Source organism: Entelurus aequoreus, linkage group LG26 (assembly GCF_033978785.1).
Source record: "Entelurus aequoreus isolate RoL-2023_Sb linkage group LG26, RoL_Eaeq_v1.1, whole genome shotgun sequence".
NCBI lineage: Eukaryota > Metazoa > Chordata > Actinopteri > Syngnathiformes > Syngnathidae > Entelurus > Entelurus aequoreus.
Window position 1 is genome coordinate 6103516 of NC_084756.1, and position 24000 is coordinate 6127515.

Below are 24000 nucleotides of genomic sequence, written 5' to 3' on the forward strand. Positions count from 1 at the left end.
CTCCGACAGAAACATTTCGCTCTTTGGTGTGCCATTTGTTTCTTATGAAGAGGTTGGGTCCAGCTAGTTGGCTCCATTTCTTCCAGAATTTGGTGACTTCAGCTTGAATTACTTGCAGTCTTTTATAAGGATAGCGATCAAACTGGAAGTCTCCAGGATCTCCCTTAGGGTTGGCACGCCCTAGGAGCAGAGAGTTCGGGGTGATGTATTCCACACAGTCTTCCCTGCTTTGAGTTCTTGCATCGATTGGTCGCTCATTTGCAAGGTTGGCAGCCATGTAGAGGAAGGTTTGAAATTCACCCCAGGTGAAGACACCATCTCCGCCGACATTGGTCAGGGCCCGTTTGACCACTCTGACAGCCGCTTCTGCAGCACCATTTCTGTGGGGAGAATCCGCAGGGTGGATCTTCCAGGACCATTCTGTTCCATGGTTGGCAGCCATGTCTTCGACTTGAGACTTGTCCAGTCGGTCAAGGAATGTGTACAGCTGTTCCAGAGCAGGTTTGGCGCCCACAAAATTTGTGCCGGGGTCTGACCAGAGCTTCCTGGGATGTCCTCTGAGTGACGTGAACCTCTGATAGGCGAGGAGGAAGCCTTGGGATGACTGGTCACTCACTAGTTCAGTGTGTATGGCACGGGAGGCCATGCAACTGAAGACGATTCCCCACACTTTCAGTCTGGTTTTTTTCTTCACTTCATCCTTCACTTCATAAGGGCCGAATAGGTCCATGGTTGTGAATTCAAAAGGAGCAGCTGGGGTGGTTCGCTCTGGAGGCAAGTCTGCCATGATTTGTTGACACTTCTCTGCTCTGTTCTTTCTGCAAACTATGCAGCTGTCAACTACTTTCTTGGCAATTCTCCGGCCCTTTATTATCCACGCTGTCTTCCTCATCCGTAGAAGGGTTCCTGCTACCCCCTCGTGGTTAGCGTCATGGGATTCTTGTGCCAGCAATGTTGACACCCATGCTTCAAATGGCAAGACTGGCACGGCTGTCTCATCTTCGTTAAATATCTGGATCCTCCCTGCACAAACGAGGAGTCCAGTTTTCACATCTTTGAATACTGCCAATCTGCTCAGAGTAGTGACTGGGAATGTTACACCTTCTTGAGCTGCGAGGAAGACGTCTTCACGTGCACCTTCTAGTTCAGTGCCAGCCAATCCAGCCTGCTTGGGTGTTGCCTCCCACTTTGGTTGTCCTGGGTTCGACCTCCTCTTCAGCCACTGCTCGGCAGCTCGTCGTGTCCAGGCAACAACTCTGATCAGTTTTGTCAGGCTACTGAACCTTTTTACAACCACAAGATGTTTCACCCAGCTAGTGGGTTTTCTTCTTGGCATAATAGGTTTCGATTCTTCACAGGGACTTTCCTTTTCCGGAGTGGCCAGTGGGTCTTCTTTTTGCCGACTCATCTTAGCTTGAGCTCTGGTCAGTGCAGCAGAGAATGCCTTTCTTTGAAGCTTGTTTACACTCTCCCTGGCCTGGGCTGCAACTTCTCCAGCTGACTGAATAGGCCACTCCTCCACTGGCCACTTCAGGAACTCTGGTCCGTTTTGCCATGTGGATTCCTCATTTAAGTCTTTGGGATTGCCTCCTCTTGTTATTAAGTCAGCAATGTTCAGATCTCCTCTGGTCCACCACCAGTCTTGCACTGGCCCGGACATCTGGATTTCGCCCACTCTGTTGGCGAAGAAGGTTTGGTATCCGTATGATTCTCGTTGGATGGCCCCGAGGACTGTTTGACTGTCCAGTAGGTGGAACCATTTCTCAATCTTCATACGGGCATGTTTCTCCACGTACTTCCGAATTCTGGCAGCAAAGACTGCGCCACAGATTTCTGCTTTTACAGCATCTCCCTTTTGGTCCAGGGGTGTCAGTTTGGCCTTTGCTTCCACGAATCGAACTTCAGTTCCGTGACTTGTCTCCCATCTGACGTACATCACAGCACCATAGGTTTTGTCACTTCCGTCAGAAAATGTGATGCCGTAGGGTTTCCCTTTCCAGTCGGGCGGTGTGAGGCTCCTGTGGAATTTCACCTGTCCAAGCTGGGCATATTCCTCGAAGAGCTGTATGGCTTCTTCCCTGAGTCTTTCTGAAAGAGGTTGATCCCAGGTTTCTTGGGTCAGCTTGCCACCCCCTCCTTCTTGGAATGCTTTACGGACGAGAATTGCTCCCTTCTGCTTGACCGGTGCAACTAGGCCGATTGGGTCGTACAGTGCAGCAACTTGGCTTAGGAGAGCTCTCCTCGTCAGTGGGTTAGGCGTTTCAGCTCTCACCTCCTCTTCAAGAAGATCTTTGCCAACTCTCATCTTTTTCTTCCTATTGGAAAAGTTAACCGCCGTCAGCATGTACAGTTTGTCTTTGTCCACCTGGTAGCCGATGCCCAGGGCTTTGTTCTCTCCTTCTCTTATTTGGTTTGGAAGAATCAAGGTGTTTCCTTGCTCTGGCTTTAGGACATCCGCTTCAGTTTCTTTCCTCCCACTTTGCCCTGACCTGACCCATGGTTTGAGGAAGAAGCCTCCAGCCTTTAGGACCTCTTCAACTCCAGCTGTGATTTGGTCAAGTCTGTTCAGGTCATTGTGGGAGGTCAACAGGTCATCCACGTAGCTGTCTTCTTCAATGACTCTGCGTTCATCCTGCAGGTGAGTGAAGTTGGGCAGACTTGCAGTTTCCCTCATGGCCAATTGAGCAATGCAGCCAGCAGGTTTGTCGCCCATATTGACTCTGGTGACGGCATACTCACTGATTTCCTCTTCTGGGCTGTCTCTCCACAGGAACCTGTGCAGATGCATCTCTCGCTCTTCCAACCAGACAGAGTTATACATCTTTCTGATGTCGCCCAGAGCTGCGTTCACTCCTTCTCTGAATCGGAGCAGGACAGCTCTGATGGGGTTGAGAACATCTGGTCCTTTTAGGAGAAGATCATTCATGCTCACTCCGTTGTATTTTTGGCTGCTGTTCCAGACAATACGAACTGGTGTAGTCACTGAATGGGGATTTGGCGCCACCAAGTGGCTGACATACCAAACTGGTCCTTTCCACTTCTCCATGACTTCATTGGTGAGTTTTATGGCTGCGCCTCTTTGGACCATTTCATGGATCTGGGTGGAATATGCAACATTCCAGTCTGGGTCTTTGCTCAGTTGCTTTTCCATTCTCAAGAAGCAAGCTTGGACTGCTCTTTTGTTGTTGGGGAGAGAGGCTGGATTTTCAGTCCAGGGATATTTGGCATCCCAGTGTGGAGTTGGGGAGTGAGAGTCCTCCATCTTGTAGGTGAGTCCTCCTTTAATGATCTCAAACTCCCTCTCCTCCGCCAGGGTCATGTCCTTTCCTCCTGGAGGACAGTTTCCACATCGGCAGCTTCCACATTTCGGCTCACATGCAGCTCCGATGCTGTCCCAGTGCCACCAATCAAGAAATTCACGGTTACTGGCAGATGTAGTTGCGTGGGCCACATCGTCCTGCTGTAGCCGGCCTGGCTCAGACGCTGGGACTGTGATCTCTTGGTATCGGACAGCAGCGGTTCTCATGGAGCGGGCAAAGTGGGTTCTTGACTCATATGCTGCCACCTCCACTTCTTCGAGCAAGTCAGGGTGTGCTCCACCGACTGTTTTGCCCAGGGGGCTCTCCCATAGGACAAGGTCACCGATGACTTTTAGTCTTTGGGGTGCGAGTCGTCCCTCGCGATGGCTTATGAGGAGCTCGACTTCCTCTGGTCTTTCTAACTCCTCAAGCTGGACATCTGGGAAGAAGCTTTTCAACTTTTCGGGTTCAGTTGCTTGATGGACCTTTGCAATTTGCTCCAGGCCATAGCAGACCAGTTGATGTGCTCGCTCAGTCCCCTTGGGAGTCTTGACTCGGACCTTCAGGAGGTACCTTTTCGTCCTGACTTTCATTGTCATGCCTCCAACTCCATGTACGACCAGCGCTATGTCTTCACTTCTCAGGCCAAGTCTTTCGGCAGCTTTGTGAGTGATGTAATTTGTGTCGGATGCCAGGTCTATAAGTGTGCCAATCTTCTGACCTGCGTTAGCTGTGACCATCATCAACATCATCATCACTGGTAACTCAGCCAGCCCAGTTTCCTTCAGCAGTTCAGACTGGCCCGCTGATTTGAGAGTCATTGAGGCTCGGTTCGAGAATGCCTTTCTGCCCTTCTCTGCCAGTTCTGGGGCAAGTTGTGACAAGAAGGCCTCCTGTTCCTCAGTGAATTTACCTTTTCCTTCTTTTCCTCCTTTTGCACCTTTGCTTCCTTCTCTTCTGGCCTCTGCTGTTGGGCATAGGAAGTAGTGGTGGTCAGGTGTGCCGCTTGCCCTTTTGCAGTCTTGGTTTCCGCATAGGAAGGTGTCTCTGCAGTAGCCACCTGCGTCGTGATACCCAAGACACTTCCTGCACGCTCCCAGCTTCTTCAGGGCCATTTTCTTCTCATGTAGCTTCAAGCCTTTAAACTTCTTGCAAAAGTAGATCTTGTTGGTGTGCCCACCACCACCACAAATGCCACAGACCTCGTCACCATCTTTACTCGTAGCCCTGGTAGATGCAAACTTTCTTTCTGGCTTCTTCCTGTCTGCTTCTTCCGCTTTGTCCACCAGCTTTAGTTGCTCGAGTCGTTCCAGTATTTCCTCCTGGCTCTTTAGGAACTTTAGGAGCATATCAAAATGGTTGTCTGGGGTTACACGGTTGGTGGGCTCAACCATATACATCAGCCAGTCTCTTTTTATGAAATCTGGTAACTTGCTTTCAATCGACCTGATGACGAGGGGGTTTCTGATGGCTCCAGAGTTTCCTAGCTCCGTCAGGTCAGCCAGGGCCTTCTCCACAGCTTGTATTAGGTCAATGACCTTCCTGGGCTGGTTCCCCTTGACTTGTGCCATCTTGTCCAGCGCTTCCAAGATTTCGACTGTGATCGTTGATTTGTTGCCGTACCTGTTTTCGAGGACCCTGAAGATATCTGTTGCTGTGGTGTAGGTGGACAGTCTTAGTTCCTTGGCAATGGAATCACTGACGCTCTCCAACAGCTGGATCTTCTTTACCTCTGGTGATCCAGTCGGCTCCCCTTGTTTCTGGAGGCTCTCCCAATCCTTCTTCCACCTGTGAAAGTCTATTTTGCTCCCATGGAAGACTGGTAGGGATGTAGGCTTTATCCTCACAATGGGATGTGTTGGTTGGCCAGGTCGTCCTCCTGCACCTTGATCAGCCAGCCTCCTGGATGTGGCGAATTCAGCTTTCCTCAACTTGAGCCTGTAGTGAGCTGCTTTCACTTGTGTTAGTTTGTCATCCATCTCGTCCTTTAAGTGCTGAGGGATCCATTTCTCCCAATGGGCCATGGTATGGATGGTAACACTCACCGTCTCATTCAGCAGGGTGAGGTAAACGTCATAGCCTTCCACGTTGTTGCTTTCAACAGGGACACTTCATTCACACTGAGTTTCAACTCCACAATATATATATATATATATATATATATATATATATATATATATATATATATATATATATATATATATATATATATATATATATATATATATATATATATATATATATATACTATACACTTCATTCACACTGAGTTTCAACTCCACAATATATATATATATATATATATATATATATATATATATATATATATATATATATATATATATATATATATATATATATATATATATATATATATATATGTATATATGTATATATATATATATATATATATATATATATATATATATATATATTGTGGAGTTGAAACTCAGTGTGAATGAAGTGTCCCTGTTGAAAGCAACAACGTGGAAGGCTATGACGTTTACCTCACCCTGCTGAATGAGACGGTGAGTGTTACCATCCATACCATGGCCCATTGGGAGAAATGGATCCCTCAGCACTTAAAGGACGAGATGGATGACAAACTAACACAAGTGAAAGCAGCTCACTACAGGCTCAAGTTGAGGAAAGCTGAATTCGCCACATCCAGGAGGCTGGCTGATCAAGGTGCAGGAGGACGACCTGGCCAACCAACACATCCCATTGTGAGGATAAAGCCTACATCCCTACCAGTCTTCCATGGGAGCAAAATAGACTTTCACAGGTGGAAGAAGGATTGGGAGAGCCTCCAGAAACAAGGGGAGCCGACTGGATCACCAGAGGTAAAGAAGATCCACTAACTTTAACTTAATATATGTATGTATATATATGTATATATGTGTGTGTGTATATATATATATATATATATATATATATATATATATATATATATATATATATATATATATATATATACACACACACATATATACATATATATACATACATATATTAAGTTAAAGTTAGTGGATCTTCTTTACCTCTGGTAATAACATATATTAACTTTAACTTAATATATGTATGTATATATATGTATATATGTGTGTGTGTATATATATATATATATATATATATATATATATATATATCTATATATATATATATATATATATATATATATATATATATATATATATATATATATACACACACACATATATACATATATATACATACATATATTAAGTTAAAGTTAAAGTACCAATGATTGTCACACACACACACACACACACACACACACTAGGTGTGGTGAAATTTGTCCTCTGCATTTGAACCATCCCCTTGAACACCCCCTGGGAGGTGAGGGGAGCAGTGAGCAGCAGCGGTGCCGCACCCGGGAATCATTTTTGGTGATTTAACCCCCAATTCCAACCTTTGATGCTGAGTGCCAAGCAGGGAGGTAATGGCTTCCATTTTTATAGTCTTTGGTATGACTTGGCCGGGGTTTGAACTCACAACCTACCCATCTCAGGGCGGACACTCTAACCACTAGGCCACTGAGGTATACATATATGTATATGTATATACTGTATATACATATGTATGTATATATATATATATATATATATATATATATATATATATATATATATATATATATATATATATATATATATATATATATATATATATATATATACTGTATATATGTACAGTATATGTTCTGGAAGACCATACGGCACCTCAGGAGGGGGAAGCAGGGAACCATCCAAGCTGTGTACAGCAAGGTTTGGACTCCGCTGACTTCAAGTGAGGAAGTCGTAGGACGTTGGAAAGAGCACTTTGAGGAACTCCTGAACCCAACTACATCAGACACACCCTCCATGACAGGAGCGGAGCCTGAGGATGATGGGGGATCGACGTCGATCTCTCAGAGTGAAGTCACTGAGGTAGTTAGACAAATCCACAGTGGCAAAGCTTCGGGGGTTGACGAGATCCGTCCAGAAATGCTGAAGGCTCTTTTTAATATTGTGTGGAAGTCTGGGACAGTGCCGAGGGAGTGGCAGACTGGGGTGATGGTTCCCCTTTTCAAAAAGGGGGACCAGAGGGTGTGTGCAAATTACAGGGGTATCACACTACTCAGCCTCTGGGAAAGTTTACGACAAGCTACTGGAAAGGAGAATCCTGGAGAAGGCCTGGGAGTATGCCTATCCAGTCTACATGTGCTTTGTGGATTTGGAGAAGGCGTATGACCGGGTCCCCCGGGAGATCTTGTGGGAGGTGCTGAGGGAGTACGGAGTGAGATGAACCCTGCTGAGGGCCATCCAATCACTGTACAACCAAAGCGAGAGTTGTGTCCGGGTGCTTGGATGTAAGTCGGATCCGTTTCCAGTGGGGGTTGGTCTCCGCCAGGGCTGCGGTCTGTCACCTATCCTGTTTGTGATTTTCATGGACAGGATTTCTAGGCAGAGTCATGACCATGGCGGAGAGGGTATACGTCTCGGGGGGCTAAAGGTTGCGTCACTGCTGTTTGCAGATGATGTGGTCCTGATGGCACCTTCGGTTCGTGACCTTCAGCTCTCACTGGATCGGTTCGCAGCCGAGTGTTCGGCGGCTGCAATGAGGATCAGCATCTCCAAATCTGAGGCCATGGTTCTCAGCAGGAAACCGATTGTTTGTACAGTCCAGGTAGAGGACGAGACTCTGTCCCAGGTGGAGGAGTTTAAGTATCTCGGGGTCTTGTTCACAAGTGAGGGAAAGATGGAGAAGGAAATCAGCCGGAGAATCGGAGCAGCTGGGGCAGCATTGCAGTCTCTCTGCCGCACTGTTGTGACCAAACGAGAGCTGAGCTAGAAGGCAAAGCTCTCGGTCTACCGAACTATCTACATTCCTACTCTCACCTATGGTCATGAAATTTGGGTCATGACCCAAAGAATAAGATACAAGCGGCCGAAATGAGTTTCCTCAGAAGGGTGGCTGGAATCTCACTTAGAGATAGGGTGAGAAGTTCAGGCACCCGAGAGAGACTCGGAGTAGAGCCGCTGCTCCTTCCCTTGGAAAGGAGCCAGCTTAGGTGGTTAGGGCATCTCGTGCGGATGCCTCACCAGCGTCTCCCTAGGGAGGTCCTCGTTGCACGTCCCACTGGGAGGAGACCCTGCAGCAGGCCAAGGACCAGATGGGGGGATTACATCTTCTCTCTGGCCTGGGAACGCTTCAGGATTCCCCAGGAGGAAGTTGCTAATGTTGCTCTGGAGAGGGAAGTCTGGGGGGGTCTCTGCTGGAGCTGTTGTCCCCGCTACCCCATTCCGGATAAGCGGTTGAAGATGGATGGATGGATTGATTGATTGATTGTACATGTTACGGGTACAACCCCAATAGAATTTTTTCAACACGCCAATTTTTATCGACGTCTTTGATTGTTGTTGCAGAGGAAATCTAAAATCTCGGCTTCTCGCAAGCTCATGCTGAAGGTGAGTGTTCAGGTGGAAGTGTTCAGGGGCAGAGGAGCCGAAAGTAAACAGCTGTGTCACAGAGCTTGATGGTGGCCAGGGCCAAAGAGCATCTGGAGCAGGAGATGGTGGACAAGGAGGAGCAGAAGAATAACTACTTGGATGACAAAGCACCTGTGTTGGAGACCAACTCCATGAACTTAGAGGAACTGCAGGTACTTTATCTCCTGACTGGTCATCAGTGAACATGGCAGCTCCTTCATGTCTTCTCATGTCCACGTAGAGACTCTGTGAGGACCTGCACTCCAAGATCCACAAGGTGGACGAGGAGCGCTACGACATTGAAGCCAAAGTCCTGCACAACACCAGAGAGGTACACAACCACCAGAGAGGTACACAACCACCAGAGAGGTACGCAACACCAGAGAGGTACACAACCACCAGAGAGGTACACAACCACCAGAGAGGTACGCAACACCAGAGAGGTACACAACCACCAGAGAGGTACACAACCACCAGAGAGGTACACAACCACCAGAGAGGTACGCAACACCAGAGAGGTACACAACCACCAGAGAGGTACACAACACCAAAGAGGTACACCACCACCAGAGAGGTACACAACCACCAGAGAGGTACGCAACACCAGAGAGGTACACAACCACCAGAGAGGTACACAAACATCAAAGAGGTACACAAACACCAGAGAGGTACACAACCACCAGAAATGTAAACAACCACCAGAGAGGTACGCAACACCAGAGAGGTACACAACCATCAGAGAGGTACACAAACACCAGAGAGGTACACAAACACCAGAGAGGTACACAACCACCAGAGATGTAAACAACCACCAGAGAGGTAAGCAACACCAGAGAGGTACACAACCACCAGAGAGGTACACAACCACCAGAGAGGTACACAAACACCAGACGTCAGTGTTTCATAACCAAGCGCCCCCTAGAGGCCCAGCAACACATCTCAGTTGTAATACATTTTTCCACCACTTGTGGCAGTAATGACAATAGTAGTAATGACATCATCAAACAAACAGAAGAAGTCTGGAGCTAAAGTCAGAGAAGTTTTTTAAGCACAAAAACTATGACTAAAGCGGTGAAATTGTATTTTGATTTGCATTTGAATTTTATTGACAGTTTATTTAACAAGCATGTATTATTATTGTTATTTATGAATAACTTAGTTACAATGCATACATTTTATCACAACATAATTGTACAGTATGTAAAGTCAATATTATTTATAGTGTTATGTTTTTTTTTAGGGCCGATACAGATTGTTAGTAATTAAAGAAGGCTGATAACCGATATTTGGAGCTGATAATCATTTGCAGTAAAAGTGATTTAAACATGAATATTTACATAACCCCAAAAGCAGTGAAGTTGTCACGTTGTGTAAATGGTAAATAAAAAGAGAATACAACAAATCCTTTTCAACTTATATTCAATTGAATAGACTGCAAAGACAAGATATTTCATGTTCACACTGAGAAACTTTGGTATTTTTTGCAAATATTAGCTCATTTGTAAATTGATGCCTGCAACATGTTTCAAAAAAGCTGGCACAAGTGGCAAAAAAGACTGAGAAAGTTGAGGAATGCTCATCAAAGACTTATTTGGAACATCCCACAGGTGAACAGGCTAATTGGGAACAGGTGGGTGACATGATTGGGTATAAAAGCAGCTTCCATGAAATGCTCAGTCATTCACAAACAAGGACGGGGCGAGGGTCACCACTTTGTCAACAAATGCCTGAGCAAATTGTTTAAGAACAACATTTCTCAACCAGCTATTGCAAGGAATTTAGGGATTTCACCATCTATGCTCCGTAATATCATCAAAAGGTTCAGAGAATCTGGAGATATCACTGCACGTAAGCCATGATATTACATACCTTGGATCCCTCAGGCGCTACTGCATCAAAAAGCCACAACGGTGTGTAAAGGATATCACCACATGGGCTCAGGAACACTTCAGAAAACCACTGTCAGTAACTACAGTTGGTTGCTACATCTGTAAGTGCAAGTTAAAACTCTACTATGCAAAGCCAAAGCCATTTATCAACAACACCCAGAAACACTTCGCTGGGCCCGAGCTCATCTAAGATGGACTGATGCAAAATGGAAAAGTGTTCTGTGGTCTGACGAGTCCCCATTTCAAATTGTTTTTGGAAACTGTGGACCAAAGAGGAAAAGAACCATCCGGATTGTTCTAGGGTGAAAGTGTAAAAGGCAGCATGTGTGATGGTATGGGGGTGTATTAGTGCCCAAGACATGGGTAACTTACACATCTGTGAAGGCACCATTAATGCTGAAAGGTACATACAGCTTTTGGAGCAACATATGTTGTTATCATGGACGCCCCTGCTTATTTCAGCAAGACAATGCCAAGCCACGTGTTACAACAGCGTGGCTTCATAGTAAAAGAGTGCGGGTACTATACTGGCCTGCCTGTAGTCCAGACATTGAAAATGTGTGGTGCAATATGAAGACTAAAATATCAGAAGGGAGAATGGTTGCAGCCCTAGTAATTATTATTATCTGCTTCAATAATGTATGTTATTGAATACTAAATACTGCTATCATATGTGTACAGTAGGGTTGTACGGTATACCGGTACTAGTATAGTATGGCGGTACTATTCAATCAAAAACGGTACTATACTCTGTTTGAAAAGTACCGGTTCCCCTTTTCATTTGTAAACAAGCATGACGGCGCGTCGTCACGTGGTGACATTGCTGGTTTTAGGAGCAGAGGAGCATGTTGGGCAGCGCACACACACAGAGTACATACAAGCAGACACAGTGTGTAGACAGAAAAGGGAGAACGGACGCATTTTGGTGTAAAAAGTAAAGATAAAGGTGAAGTTATAACACTGAAACACCCTCAGGAAGAGCTGCTTTAAGACATGGCTAGCTAGCTAGCGGCTAACGTCCATCCTCAGTGTTTTAGCTACTTCTAAATCACTAATCCTGGCCTCCATGGCGACAAATAAAGTATGTTTCTTACAAGTAGCATTATCACTGGAGGAGGAGGAATAGCTAAACATGCTTCACTACACACCGTAAAAGGATACAATAGCTCACCGGCGTCACAATGTAAACAAATGCCATGGGTGGATCTACACCTGACATCCACTGTAATGATACCAAGTACAAGAGCGTATCTAGTCGATACTACTATGATTACATCAATATTTTTTAGCATCAAATAAAAAAAAAACATATTTTCATATCTTTGACAAGTATGATTACAATCAGGAGCAATATGACTCATCCAGTGTTAATATTGGAGTGGGCCCCGGTGCCTGCTGTAGTGGAAAGTCTGGCCTTTATTAATCTGATGCGGTGATATGAATATTTGTGGACTAATGTGGTCCTCAGATCCAAGACCTGAACATCAAGGTGCTGGACTTACGAGGCAAGTTTAAGAGACCCAGCCTTCGAAGGGTGAGGGTCTCTGCGGACGCCATCCTGCGCTCCCTGCTGGGCTCCAAGCACAAAGTGTCCTTGGACCTGCGAGCCAACCTCAAGTCGGTGAAGAAGGAGGACGTGGAGAAGGTCTGTGGGAAGATGGACGTTATCAGAGGTGGTCTTCTCACACTGTGCTCCTCAGGAGAAGACGGTGGAGGTGAGCGACTGGAGGAAGAACGTGGAGGCCATGTCAGGGATGGAGGGCCGCAAGAAGATGTTTGACGCAGCCAAAAGCCCCGCCCAGTGAGGCCCCGCCCAGTGAAGATGCACTAAACTCCTGACTCAGCATGTTTCGTCTGCACTGCATGTCGTCTTTTATTTACCACACTGCCCTTGTACTTTGTACCACCTGATGATTCTCCCTCATATAACTGAGTGTTATTCCACCATATGTTTGCATACCAAGGAATTAAAATGTAGAAATGCGGTCGAATTAATTGTATTCTCTTTTTTTTTTTTACCAAACAAAATGTCCAACACATGGATCTACAGGCCTCCAATTTGGACTTTTTAATGTATATTCTTATACTTTTCTAAGGTAGCTTTCTGTGTACTTTTAGTGTGGGGACAATATTGTCCACACCTGTCTCCATCCAAACACAGCAGTGTCTCTTAAACACACGGCGGGAAGCGAGGGGAAATGAGGTTAAACCAAGGGCTTGGCTCCGTTTACTCCGAGGCAGGCGCGTGCACACATAGGGCCCTATGGGTGCTTGAGCCCCTGCCCTTTTTTGCCTCGCCATAAAAAGTGCCCTCTGCCTGTGTGTGTGTGTCTTTTTTGTTTTTTTCTTTAAACAACATTAATAAATTCCTGTCAGATGTAAAAAGAAAACAAAAAAAAAAAACAGCGGTACAAAAACTCCACGTTTTCTTGTAATACCGGGTTGTTTGAGCCTGCCGCTCCGCCAGATAGAGAGAGAGAGGGCGAGTAAGTGAGTAAATGAGAGAGAGAGCCAGCTGCGCCCCTGAGACGTGACAGTGAAGCAACTTGAAGCTGTGATTTATGGTCTAGTCGCCGTCCACTTATTCAGCATCTAATATGAGTAACCCCTGACTGCAGCCTGCAGATCGAGGAGGGGCTTAAATTTTCCCTAAATGTGGGCTGGTCTAAACGTTTAAGCAGAAAGCGGGAGAACGTATTTTCGTCTGAGTCCATACTACTGCGCGCTTTTCTGCCTTGAGGTAAGTTGCCGCTCTCTGACTACCTTGAACCGATACTTGCCATTGTTAAACATTTATGGAAGCTTAAGGAATGTATTTGGCTAGGCTAAAACATTTTTTTTTCTTTACAGATCAAACATTTTTAGCCTAGGGTGAAAAATAAAATCAATGATGCAAAGTCTTCTGTCTTTGGTCTATTTGACTTAGTTAATATAATTGAGTGTACAAAATAATATGTGTCTATACTCTTATGGAAATGCTATGGTTTATATATATTATTATTATTTTTTTTTTTTCATGGTAAAAAAATACATTTGACAAGTTAAAAGTAGGAATGTCTAAGGCAGTGGTTCTCAAATGGGGGTACTTGAAGGTATGCCAAGGGGTACGTGAGATTTTTTAAAAATCTTCTAAAAATATAGCAACAATTCAAAAATCCTTAATAAATATATCTATTGAATAATACTTCAACAAAATATGAATGTAAGTTCATAAACTGAACATCAAATCAAGTAGGCTATTCCATTCATTACAATGCAACAATGCAATATTTAGTGTTGACAGCTAGATTTTTTGTGGACATGTTCCATAAATATTGATGTTAAAGATTTCTTTTTTTGTGAAGAAATGTTTAGAATTAAGTTCATGAATTCAGATGGATCTGTATTACAATCCCCAAAGAGGGCACTTTAAGTTGATGATTACTTCTATGTGTAGAAATCTTTATTTATAATTGAATCACTTGTTTATTTTTCAACAAGTTTTTAGTTATGTTTATATATTTTTTCCAAATTGTTCAAGAAAGACCACCACAAATGAAAAATTATTTGCACTGTTATACAATTTACTAAATCAGAAACTGATGACATAGTGCTGTATTTTACTTTTTATCTCTTTTTTTCAACCAAAAATGCTTTGCTCTGATTAGGGGGTACTTGAATTAAAAAAAATTTCACAGGGGGTACATCACTGAAAAAAGGTTGAGAACCACTGGTCTAAGGGGTGAACCCGTGGGTTAAACATTTAGACCAGCCCACATTTAGGGAAAATAAGCCCCTCCTCGATCTGCGGGCTGCAGCCAGGGGCACTTGCAATTGATGCGCCGTGCTCCGACATCCGGCAAAAACAGAAGCTGAAACATTGAATAATAGAATAATACAGCGTTTTTCTGAAATATTACCCACATTAGACAAGTGCCCCTGGCTGCAGCCCGCAGATCGAGGAGGGGCTTATTTTCCCTAAATGTGGGCTGGTCTAAACGTTTAACCCATGGGTTCACCCCTTAGACATTCCTACTTTTAACTTGTCAAATGTATTTTTTTACCATGAAAAAAAAAATATATATATATATAAACCATAGCATTTCCATAAGAGTATAGACACATATTATTTTGTACACTCAATTATATTAGCTAAGTCAAATAAACCAAAGACAGAAGACTTTGCATCATTGATTTTATTTTTCACCCTAGGCTAAAAATGTTTGATCTGTAAAGAAAAAAAAATGTTTTAGCCTAGCCAAATACATTCCTTAAGCTTCCATAAATGTTTAACAATGGCAAGTATCGGTTCAAGGTAGTCAGAGAGCGGCAACTTACCTCAAGGCAGAAAAGCGCACAGTAGTATGGACTCAGACGGAAATACGTTCTCCCGCTTTCTGCTTAAACGTTTAGACCAGCCCACATTTAGGGAAAATTTAAGCCCCTCCTCGATCTGCAGGCTGCAGTCAGGGGTTACTCATCAATTGAGCACGGCACATCAAGTCTGCACAGAGCAGAGCGGATCGTGCGGGACAGGAAGTAGTGTACAAAATACAAAATAAAACACCGGGTTAATTTTCAAAATAAAATGCACTGTGTTTCCGGCGGATCACATTTTTCTCATAGTAGAGTTTTAGATATAAAGTTTATTGTGACTTTGCTATTACTGTGTGGGTTAACAAAATAATAATAATAATAATGATGATAATAATAACAATAATAAGAATAATGATAATGATAATAATAATAATAATAATTATTATTATTATTATTAATAATAATTATTATTATTATTATTTCAGCATTCTGGGGATATAAGATGTAGGTTATCTGTTAGGAATATTGCCATCTGTATTTAAACTTTATTCATGTTGATTATGCCTGCAGCACAATGCCAAAAAAAGAAAGGATACAGCCCTCTACTGGTACCGTCTTTCATCAAGTTAAGGGAAGAAGGACAGATTTTCACATTGAAGTTTTTTCCATTTGGGTATTTATTTTTGTATTTTTTTTCAAAGTTCATGTTGCACTGTTCAATGTTCAATATTAAAGTGCTTATCTTTAACAATAAATGGCCTAATAATAAACCAGTGTTTTGTTGCTTTCCGTGTCTTCCAAGCCTATGATAATGTGAATTAACTCATTATGACCATAATTTGTTGACACAAAAGAAATGGCAATCACTTTTACCTACAAAGGACACACAGCTAAGTAGTTAGCTTCCTATTAGCAAATTTAATTTTACATTAATTTCCATATTGTGTAAAGGACCAAAAATAAAATTCCTGCCCTTTTCTGAATTTGAGCCCCTGCCCCTCTATAATCATGTGCACGTCCCTGCTCCGAGGGGAAATCTCCACAGCAAAGTCTGTGTAGTTAGTCTGCCATGATTATCAAGACAAACGACGCTAGTGCGCATGCGCCTGACTTCCTGTTGTCTAAAATGCATTAATAAATTACGCCTTTTTTGGTCATTCAAAAAGTATCACTAATTATCATTACACCGTTTATTGTTACATCCCTCGTCCATTAACAAGTAAAAATCAAGGGCGGTCACGGCATGTTCTTGTTGTCCATGTTGGTCAATTTTTTAGTGCATTACAGCAAATGACGAGGGCGGTCGTGGCACTTGCCGCAGTTGCCGTGGTTAAATTGGAGCCCTGGATCTGATAGCCTTTGGGGTGACATTATCATTATAGTTGGAAGTGAAATTGTTGTCGGCTGAAATGATTTAAATGTTCTTCTATTTTCACAGCTACATGTGAAGTTCTAGTTCCCATGTTCCTATCTCTAATGTGACTGATGGCCATAAGCAGGGTGCCTCCCGTACACTAGGGGGCAACTGTGGTGATTTCAACTATGTCAGATGTTAATACAGTCAAAGAAGAGAATGCTATATGCTAATAAACTAGCGTTAGATATGGAGCATGAAAGTTAGTAACAGATTAATACAACAAGATCTCGGACATTTACCGTATTCTTACGGTAAATGTTTTTTTTTTTCCTTTAAAAGGGTCGTCCAATTAAGTTAGATTTACCAAGTATTCCAGACTATAGAGCACACTGTTATATTATATATATATATATATGTCCAGCTTTTTAGGCAAATCATATAGTTGATGTAGATGCCCATATCGGCTGTTCAGATTTACTTTACAAAAGAGAAGTGTAGGATCAAGTTTTTTTTAGCTCTATGTTCAGTGGATCAGATGTTTGATGAAGCTCTGTGTCTATCTACCACCACTACTGTTTTCTGTTTATTTGTTACTGACTGTGGCAGGACACCTCTGCCTCTGTTTCACTTTATGTTGCTGGTAAATAATATGGTTGTAGTAGTAGGCTAAAGATACATTATTTAGTATGCACTAATTAAAGGGGCAGAGCTTTAAGAGACATTTTAGCTTTTATATTTTTATAAGATATATTTTTTGTAAGAACAACAATTAATGAATATATTTCAGTGAATAACTTATTGTTCAAATCTGTATATAAATATGTACATAAAGTGATAAAGTAATTATATTGTAAAATGGATGGATGGATGGACGTTTAAAACAAAACTGTTATTACTAATTAGTAAGTATACATTTTTTGAGCATTTTTAGAGAAAATCATATCATTGTAGTAAATTATGCAAATTACTCGAAGATGTCATGGTGACCACGCCCATAGCCACGCCCCCACCGCCACAGGTATCTTGGCAGTTTATGGGAAACACTGTATATATATATATATATATATATATATATATATATATATATATATATATATATATATATATATATATATATATATTATATATATATATATATATATGCTGGGTGCTCCTTTGTCTGTCTATCATGTTGAAGGAGTGAGGAGTGAAACAGTTTGTTTACCGCTAAAACAAGTTATTTTGAAGCAACGCTAAACAAGTTATTTTGAAGCAACGCTAAACAAGTTATTTTGAAGCCACGCGAAACAAGTTATTTTGAAGCCACGCTAAACAAGTTATTTTGAAGCAACGCTAAACAAGTTATTTTGAAGCAACGCTAAACAAGTTATTTTGAAGCCATGCTAAACAAGTTATTTTGAAGCCATGCGAAACAAGTTATTTTGAAGCAACGCTAAACAAGTTATTTTGAAGCAACGCTAAACAAGTTATTTTGAAGCCACGCGAAACAAGTTATTTTGAAGCAACGCTAAACAAGTTATTTTGAAGCAACGCTAGGCAAGGCAAGGCAAGGCAAGTTTATTTGTATAGCGCTTTTCATACACAAGGCAGACTCAAAGTGCTTCACAGACAACAAAGTGAAATGAAAGAAAATAAAAGCAAAATTAAAATGCAGACAATAAAAATAAAAACAGTGCAGACGTTAAAAGTTAAAAGATTAAAAGATTTAGCTGAAAGCTAAGGTGAACATAAAAGTCTTCAGTCTAGTTTTAAAAGTAGTGAGAGTTGGGGAGAGTCTGACATCTTCAGGAAGTTTATTCCAGCTATGTGTTGCATAGTGACTGAATGATGATCTCCCTTGATTTGAGTTTACTCTTGGAACCGCTAACAGATTGGTCTCAGAAGATCTTAGTGATCTAGAGGGCGTATATAGTGGGAGCATATCAGTGATATACTTGGGCCCTAGACCATGTAGTGATTTATATGTGAGCAGGAGGATTTTGAAATCTATTCTCTGATGTACAGGGAGCCAATGTAAGGATTTAAGAATTGGTGTAATGTGCTCACATTTTTTGGTCTTTGTTAGAACTCTAGCAGCAGCGTTCTGAACAAGCTGTAGCTGCCTGACAGTTTTTTTGGGAAGACCTGCAAGGAGACCATTACAATAGTCTAGCCTACTGGTAATAAAGGCATGTACAAGTTTTTCTAAGTCTTGAGCTGACATGAGCCCTCTAAGTCTTTTTACATTTTTGAGGTGATAGTAGGCCGATTTTGTTACTGATTTGATGTGACTGTCGAAATGTAAATCAGAATCTAAAATAACCCCAAGATTTCTGGCTTTATTTGAGGTTTTCAGGGACAGTGATTGAAGGTGTTGGATGACTTTAAACCTTTCTTTTTTAGCACCAAAAACAATTATCTCAGTTTTATCTTCATTTAGTTGTAGGAAATTTTGGCACATCCAGTGTTTGACTTGCTCAATGCACTGGCACAGAAGATCTATGGGGCGATAGTCATTTGGTGATAGCGCTACATAGATTTGGGTGTCATCGGCATAGCAATGATGGTCAATGTTATTATTTTGCATGATTTGTCCTAGTGGGAGCATATAGATGTTAAATAAAGTCGGCCCCAAGATTGAACCTTGGGGGACTCCACACGTTACGTTGGTTGGTTCTGATACAAAGTCACCAATGGAAACAAAATAGTTCCTATCTTGTAGATATGACTTGAACCAGCTTAAAACTGTGCCTGAGATCCCCACCCAGTTTTCCAACCTGTCCAAAAGTATTGAGTGGTCGACAGTGTCAAATGCAGCACTGAGGTCCAAAAGCATTAATACTGAAGTTTTGCCAGAGTCTGTGTTTAGACGGATGTCATTTATAACTTTAAGAAGGGCCGTCTCTGTGCTATGAAGAGGTCGAAATCCTGACTGGAAGTTGTTGTGGCAGCCAGTAGAAGCCAAGAAGTGATTTAGTTGTTGGAGGACAACTTTCTCAATTATTTTACTTATGAATGGTAGATTTGAAATTGGTCTGTAGTTGTTGATAACAGAGGCATCTAGGCTCTGCTTTTTTAGAAGAGGTTTAATGACTGCAGTTTTGAAAGCCTTCGGGAAATTGCCCGATTTAATAGAATTATTAACTATTTGCAAGATGTCTGTTGATAGGCAGTCAAAAACATTCTTAAAGAAGTTGGTAGGTAAAACATCAAGGCAGCAGGTGGATGACTTTAGAGCTGTCACCGTTTCCACTAGAGTTTTAGAGTCTATGGCATTAAAGCTTGCCATCATTGCTGTGTTACTTTTGCCTAAATGGGGTGGTGATCCAACTTTTTTACTTGAGATATTGATGGTGCGTCTGATGCCTTCAATTTTATCAGTATAAAAGAATGCAAAGTCATTGCATTTCTGCGTGGAATGGAGTTCGGCTGGTATTTGTGTTGGGGGTTTAGTCAGTCTGTCAACGATTGTGAATAGGGTTTTGGCCTTATTTGTGTTGCTGTTTATGATATTGGAGAAGAATGTTTCTCTAGCACTTTTTAAGACTAAATTGTAGGCCTGGAGGCTCTCTTTATAGATGTCATGGTGAATATGAAGTTTTGTATTCCGCCAGATTCGTTCAGCCTTCCTGCACTCTCTTCTCTGGGCTGTTACAGCAGCAGATTTTCTCCAGGGTGCCTTTTGCTTGCCAGAAATCGTTTTAACTGTAACAGGTGCAATGATATCTATGATATTCACAATTTTGGAATTAAAGTTGCTTACAAGATCATCAGCATGACATGGGTTTAGAGGTGGTAGTGAGGAGATGGCGTTTTTAAAGAGGACATTAGCATGTTCATTTATGTACCGCTTTTTGACATTCTTTGATTCTGTTTGTGTGTCCGGAATTACAGAAATATTAAAGAAAACACAGAAATGATCAGACAATGAAGGATCAATCACAAGAACATCAGAAACATTGAGACCTTTTGTGATAATCAGGTCCAGGGTGTGTCCCTTATAATGTGTAGCCTCTTTCACATGTTGAGACAGTTCAAATGTGTCTAAAATAGTAAAAAGTTCTTTTGCGCCCTTGTCATTTAAATCGTCAATATGAAAATTAAAATCACCAGTTATAACCAGGCAGTCAAAGTCAGTGGAGATGCTAGACAATAGTTCAGTAAAATCATCAAAAAAATTTACAGAATATTTAGGTGGCCTGTAGATAATTAACAAGAGAATTTTGGGAGAGCATTTCAACACAGCACACAGGTATTCAAATGATGTAAACTCACCGAGTGACATCTGTTTCCCCTGAAACATGTTTTTAAATATAGCAGCAACCCCTCCACCTCTTTTCCCCGATCTACATATATCAATGAAGTTATAGTTGGGGGGTGCTGTCTCGATCAGAATGCTTGCACTGTTATTTTGTTCCAGCCATGTTTCAGTTAAAAACATAAAGTCAAGTTTAGAAGTGCTAATAAAATCATTGACTAAAAATGATTTGCTATTCAGAGACCTGACATTGAGCAGACCCATCCTGATGGTGTTATTGACAGGCTTCGATGTTGGCTTTGATTTGGAGATAATAGGAATGAGATTGTTTAGGTTAGCAGGGTGGCTAAGTTTCCCAATGTTTACTCTCTTGGTAGTCACAACAGGGATGTAGAAGGTGCCATGATTTGATGTAGGCAACCTTGGGCCCAGCTGATAATGTGGTCTACTGCTGAACCCTTTTCTGTATCAGAAATATTCAGGACTGCTGTCAGGGCGAGGCGGGGTTTGCCGTAAGGGGGAGGGGGAGTGAGCAGCGTCAGAGCTGGGACGAACTACTGAAGGTGGACGTTGAGGGCGTGTAAGGGGTTGGCGTGAGAAAGGTGAAGTATGGCTGGGGGGTTGTGGAGCACGCCTTCGTGGAGGGGGTGGTGGAGGTGAGCGATGATCTAGGGGGGTAAAAATCTGAGTAGGGTGGGGCGTGAGTGGGGGTAGCTCCCGGAACTCCAAGGGGGAGAAGGGGGGAGAAAGGTCTACTTGAGGGAGGGAGAAAGATGGAGACGTGGATGGCTTGGGGGATGTGGGGGAGGGATCTTCACATGCATTCAGAATGGAGGGAGGGGCGGTAGAGGAGGATAGACACCTCTCCTCTTTGCTCTGGTGTATCTCATGGTCGACGTTCTCCTTTTGCACGCTAAACAAGTTATTTTGAAGCCACGCTAAACAAGTTATTTTGAAGCCACGCTAAACAAGTTCTTTTGAAGCAACGCTAAACAAGTTCTTTTGAAGCAACGCTAAACAAGTTATTTTGAAGCCACGCTAAACAAGTTATTTTGAAGCAACGCTAAACAAGTTATTTTGAAGCAACGCTAAACAAGTTATTTTGAAGCCACGCGAAACAAGTTATTTTGAAGCAACGCTAAACAAGTTATTTTGAAGCCACGCTAAACAAGTTATTTTGAAGCAACGCTAAACAAGTTATTTTGAAGCCACGCGAAACAAGTTATTTTGAAGCAACGCTAAACAAGTTATTTTGAAGCCACGCTAAACAAGTTATTTTGAAGCCACGCAAAACAAGTTATTTTGAAGCAACGCTAAACAAGTTATTTTGAAGCCACGCTAAACAAGTTATTTTGAAGCCACGCGAAACAAGTTATTTTGAAGCAACGCTAAACAAGTTATTTTGAAGCCACGCTAAACAAGTTATTTTGATTATTTTAAAAGTCAACCACGGAGAATATTTTTTGTTTGTGAAAATAAATTATGATCATTTGGAATCTAGAAATATCTCCGCGAGTGCCTATTAAGGAATTTAGTGAGTCAAACACCTCCTCCTCAAGACTACTCTGCATTACTTTATTTTCATTTTTTCGAACTTTTGGAACGCAAGAGTAGCCGCTACAAGTAAACAAACTTCACTGAAGACCCAAAAGACCAACCACGATCGCTCTGCACCAATGGAAAGGAAAGTTGCAGATTGTGGATGTGAAATGCAATAAAACAGGATGTTGGAAAGACATTTAAGAATGAAATAAGTGGACATTAAATTGAGCTGTGTGATTACCTGGAATGATGTCTGGCACACCCGAGACGGCAGCTGAACACGAGGACATGCTGAGAACGCGCATTGCTTCGCGCAGAGGCAGACTGGGCGCGCTAAATGAAATAAAGACTTTGATGACTGATGTTAGAAATGCTGATAAAGTCAATGATGAATTTGAAGTGTTTAAAGGAGCTGTGGATGAATTTAAAAATGCTTACAACTTTGTGCAATAATTCTTGTCAGAAGAGGAAAAGGAAAATGATTATTGTGACTGGTATGAACCCACAATAATACATTTGAATAATTTCATGAAATATGTTGAAACATGGAAAAGAGAAATTGCACTATCAAAAGTTGGACCACTGGACAGCATATCAAATGTATCTCACAAATCAAAGTCTGCCACTGGATCAAAAGCCTCCAGATGTTCCTCAGTATCCTCAGAATTAAAAATTGCCAAAGCGGAACAAGCTGCCACAATGGCTCGAGCTGCTGCACTTAAGGAAAAGCACACCTTGCAACTGGAGGAAACAAAGCTTAAAGCAAAGATGGAGCAAATGGAGTTGGAAGCAGACCTCGCAGCATCAACTGCTAAAATAGAAATCCTTCAAAGTGATTTAATTCATGAAAGCCATGATGTGGCTCAGGAACCTCCAGGTGATGGCATGACTGAGTACTATGATTCTCACCATGATACAGAAACTATGGAGAGCAATGTGGACTCTGTAGAGTTCGGTGCAATACCCAAAACCCCACTTCACCAAACCATCTTAAGTCTCCACAGACCTCTACCTAAAAGGAACACCAACACATCAGAAGATCTAAATAAACATCAAAACAAAAACACAACTGAAAAACACAAGACCCAGAGTGTAAATCAGACTCAAATAATAAATCACTCTGCACAAGATAATGTGGTTATCAATGCTGGTCATGATAACTTGGATATGGTTATTCAAAGACAAAGTGACATCGCAAAACTCATTGTCTCACAGCAAAAACTGTCTCTACTACCAGCAAGAGAGATTTTGGTGTTTGATGGTAACCCAATGGCATATCAGTCTTTTATCCATGCATTTGAACACTTGATTGAAGACAAGACTGAGAATAATCAAGACCGACTCTACTACCTTGAGCAGTTTACCTCTGGTTTGCCAAGAGACTTGGTTCGCAGCTGTTTGCACATGGAAGCCAGTAGGGGCTATAATGAAGCAAGGCGCCTCTTAAAAGAACACTTTGGAAATGAGATGAAAATATCGGGAGCTTACTTGGAAAAAGCCTTGAATTGGACAGCGATTAAAGCTGAGGATGGGAAAATGCTGCATGCACATGCACTGTATTTGAGAGGATGCTGTAATGTAATGCAAGATTTGGGCTCTGTACCGAGGATGTCGTTGTGGCTTGTACAACCCTTTGAGACACTTGTGATTTAGGGCTATATAAATAAACAGTGATTGATTGATTGATTTACAGTATTTGGAGGAACTTGATATCCCATCGAACCTAAGGCTAATTACATCCAAACAACCCTACAAATTTAGAGAAAGGTGGCGAAGCACAGCTTATGAGACACAACAGAGAACTGGCAGGAGAATCAGATTCAACAACTTTGTGGATTTTGTGGAAAAGCATGCCAAGATGCTTTTGGATCCGTTGTTTGGAGACATT

The 24000-nt window shown here is 42.1% G+C and overlaps 1 protein-coding gene across 1 annotated transcript in view; it reads left to right on the forward strand.

Annotated features, from left to right (window-relative positions):
• The window catches only part of LOC133643113 (troponin I, slow skeletal muscle-like), a gene marked incomplete at its 5' end in the record, with an annotated part of 16199 nt that extends 3303 nt beyond the window's left edge, over window positions 1-12896 (forward strand). The window contains 5 exons of the mRNA XM_062037526.1: window positions 8729-8770; window positions 8833-8964; window positions 9033-9122; window positions 12149-12325; window positions 12381-12896. Coding sequence (XP_061893510.1) covers window positions 8729-8770; window positions 8833-8964; window positions 9033-9122; window positions 12149-12325; window positions 12381-12485 — 546 coding nt within the window. The remainder of the gene's footprint in view (window positions 1-8728; window positions 8771-8832; window positions 8965-9032; window positions 9123-12148; window positions 12326-12380) is intronic.
• Between the last annotated feature and the right edge of the window lie 11104 nt (window positions 12897-24000).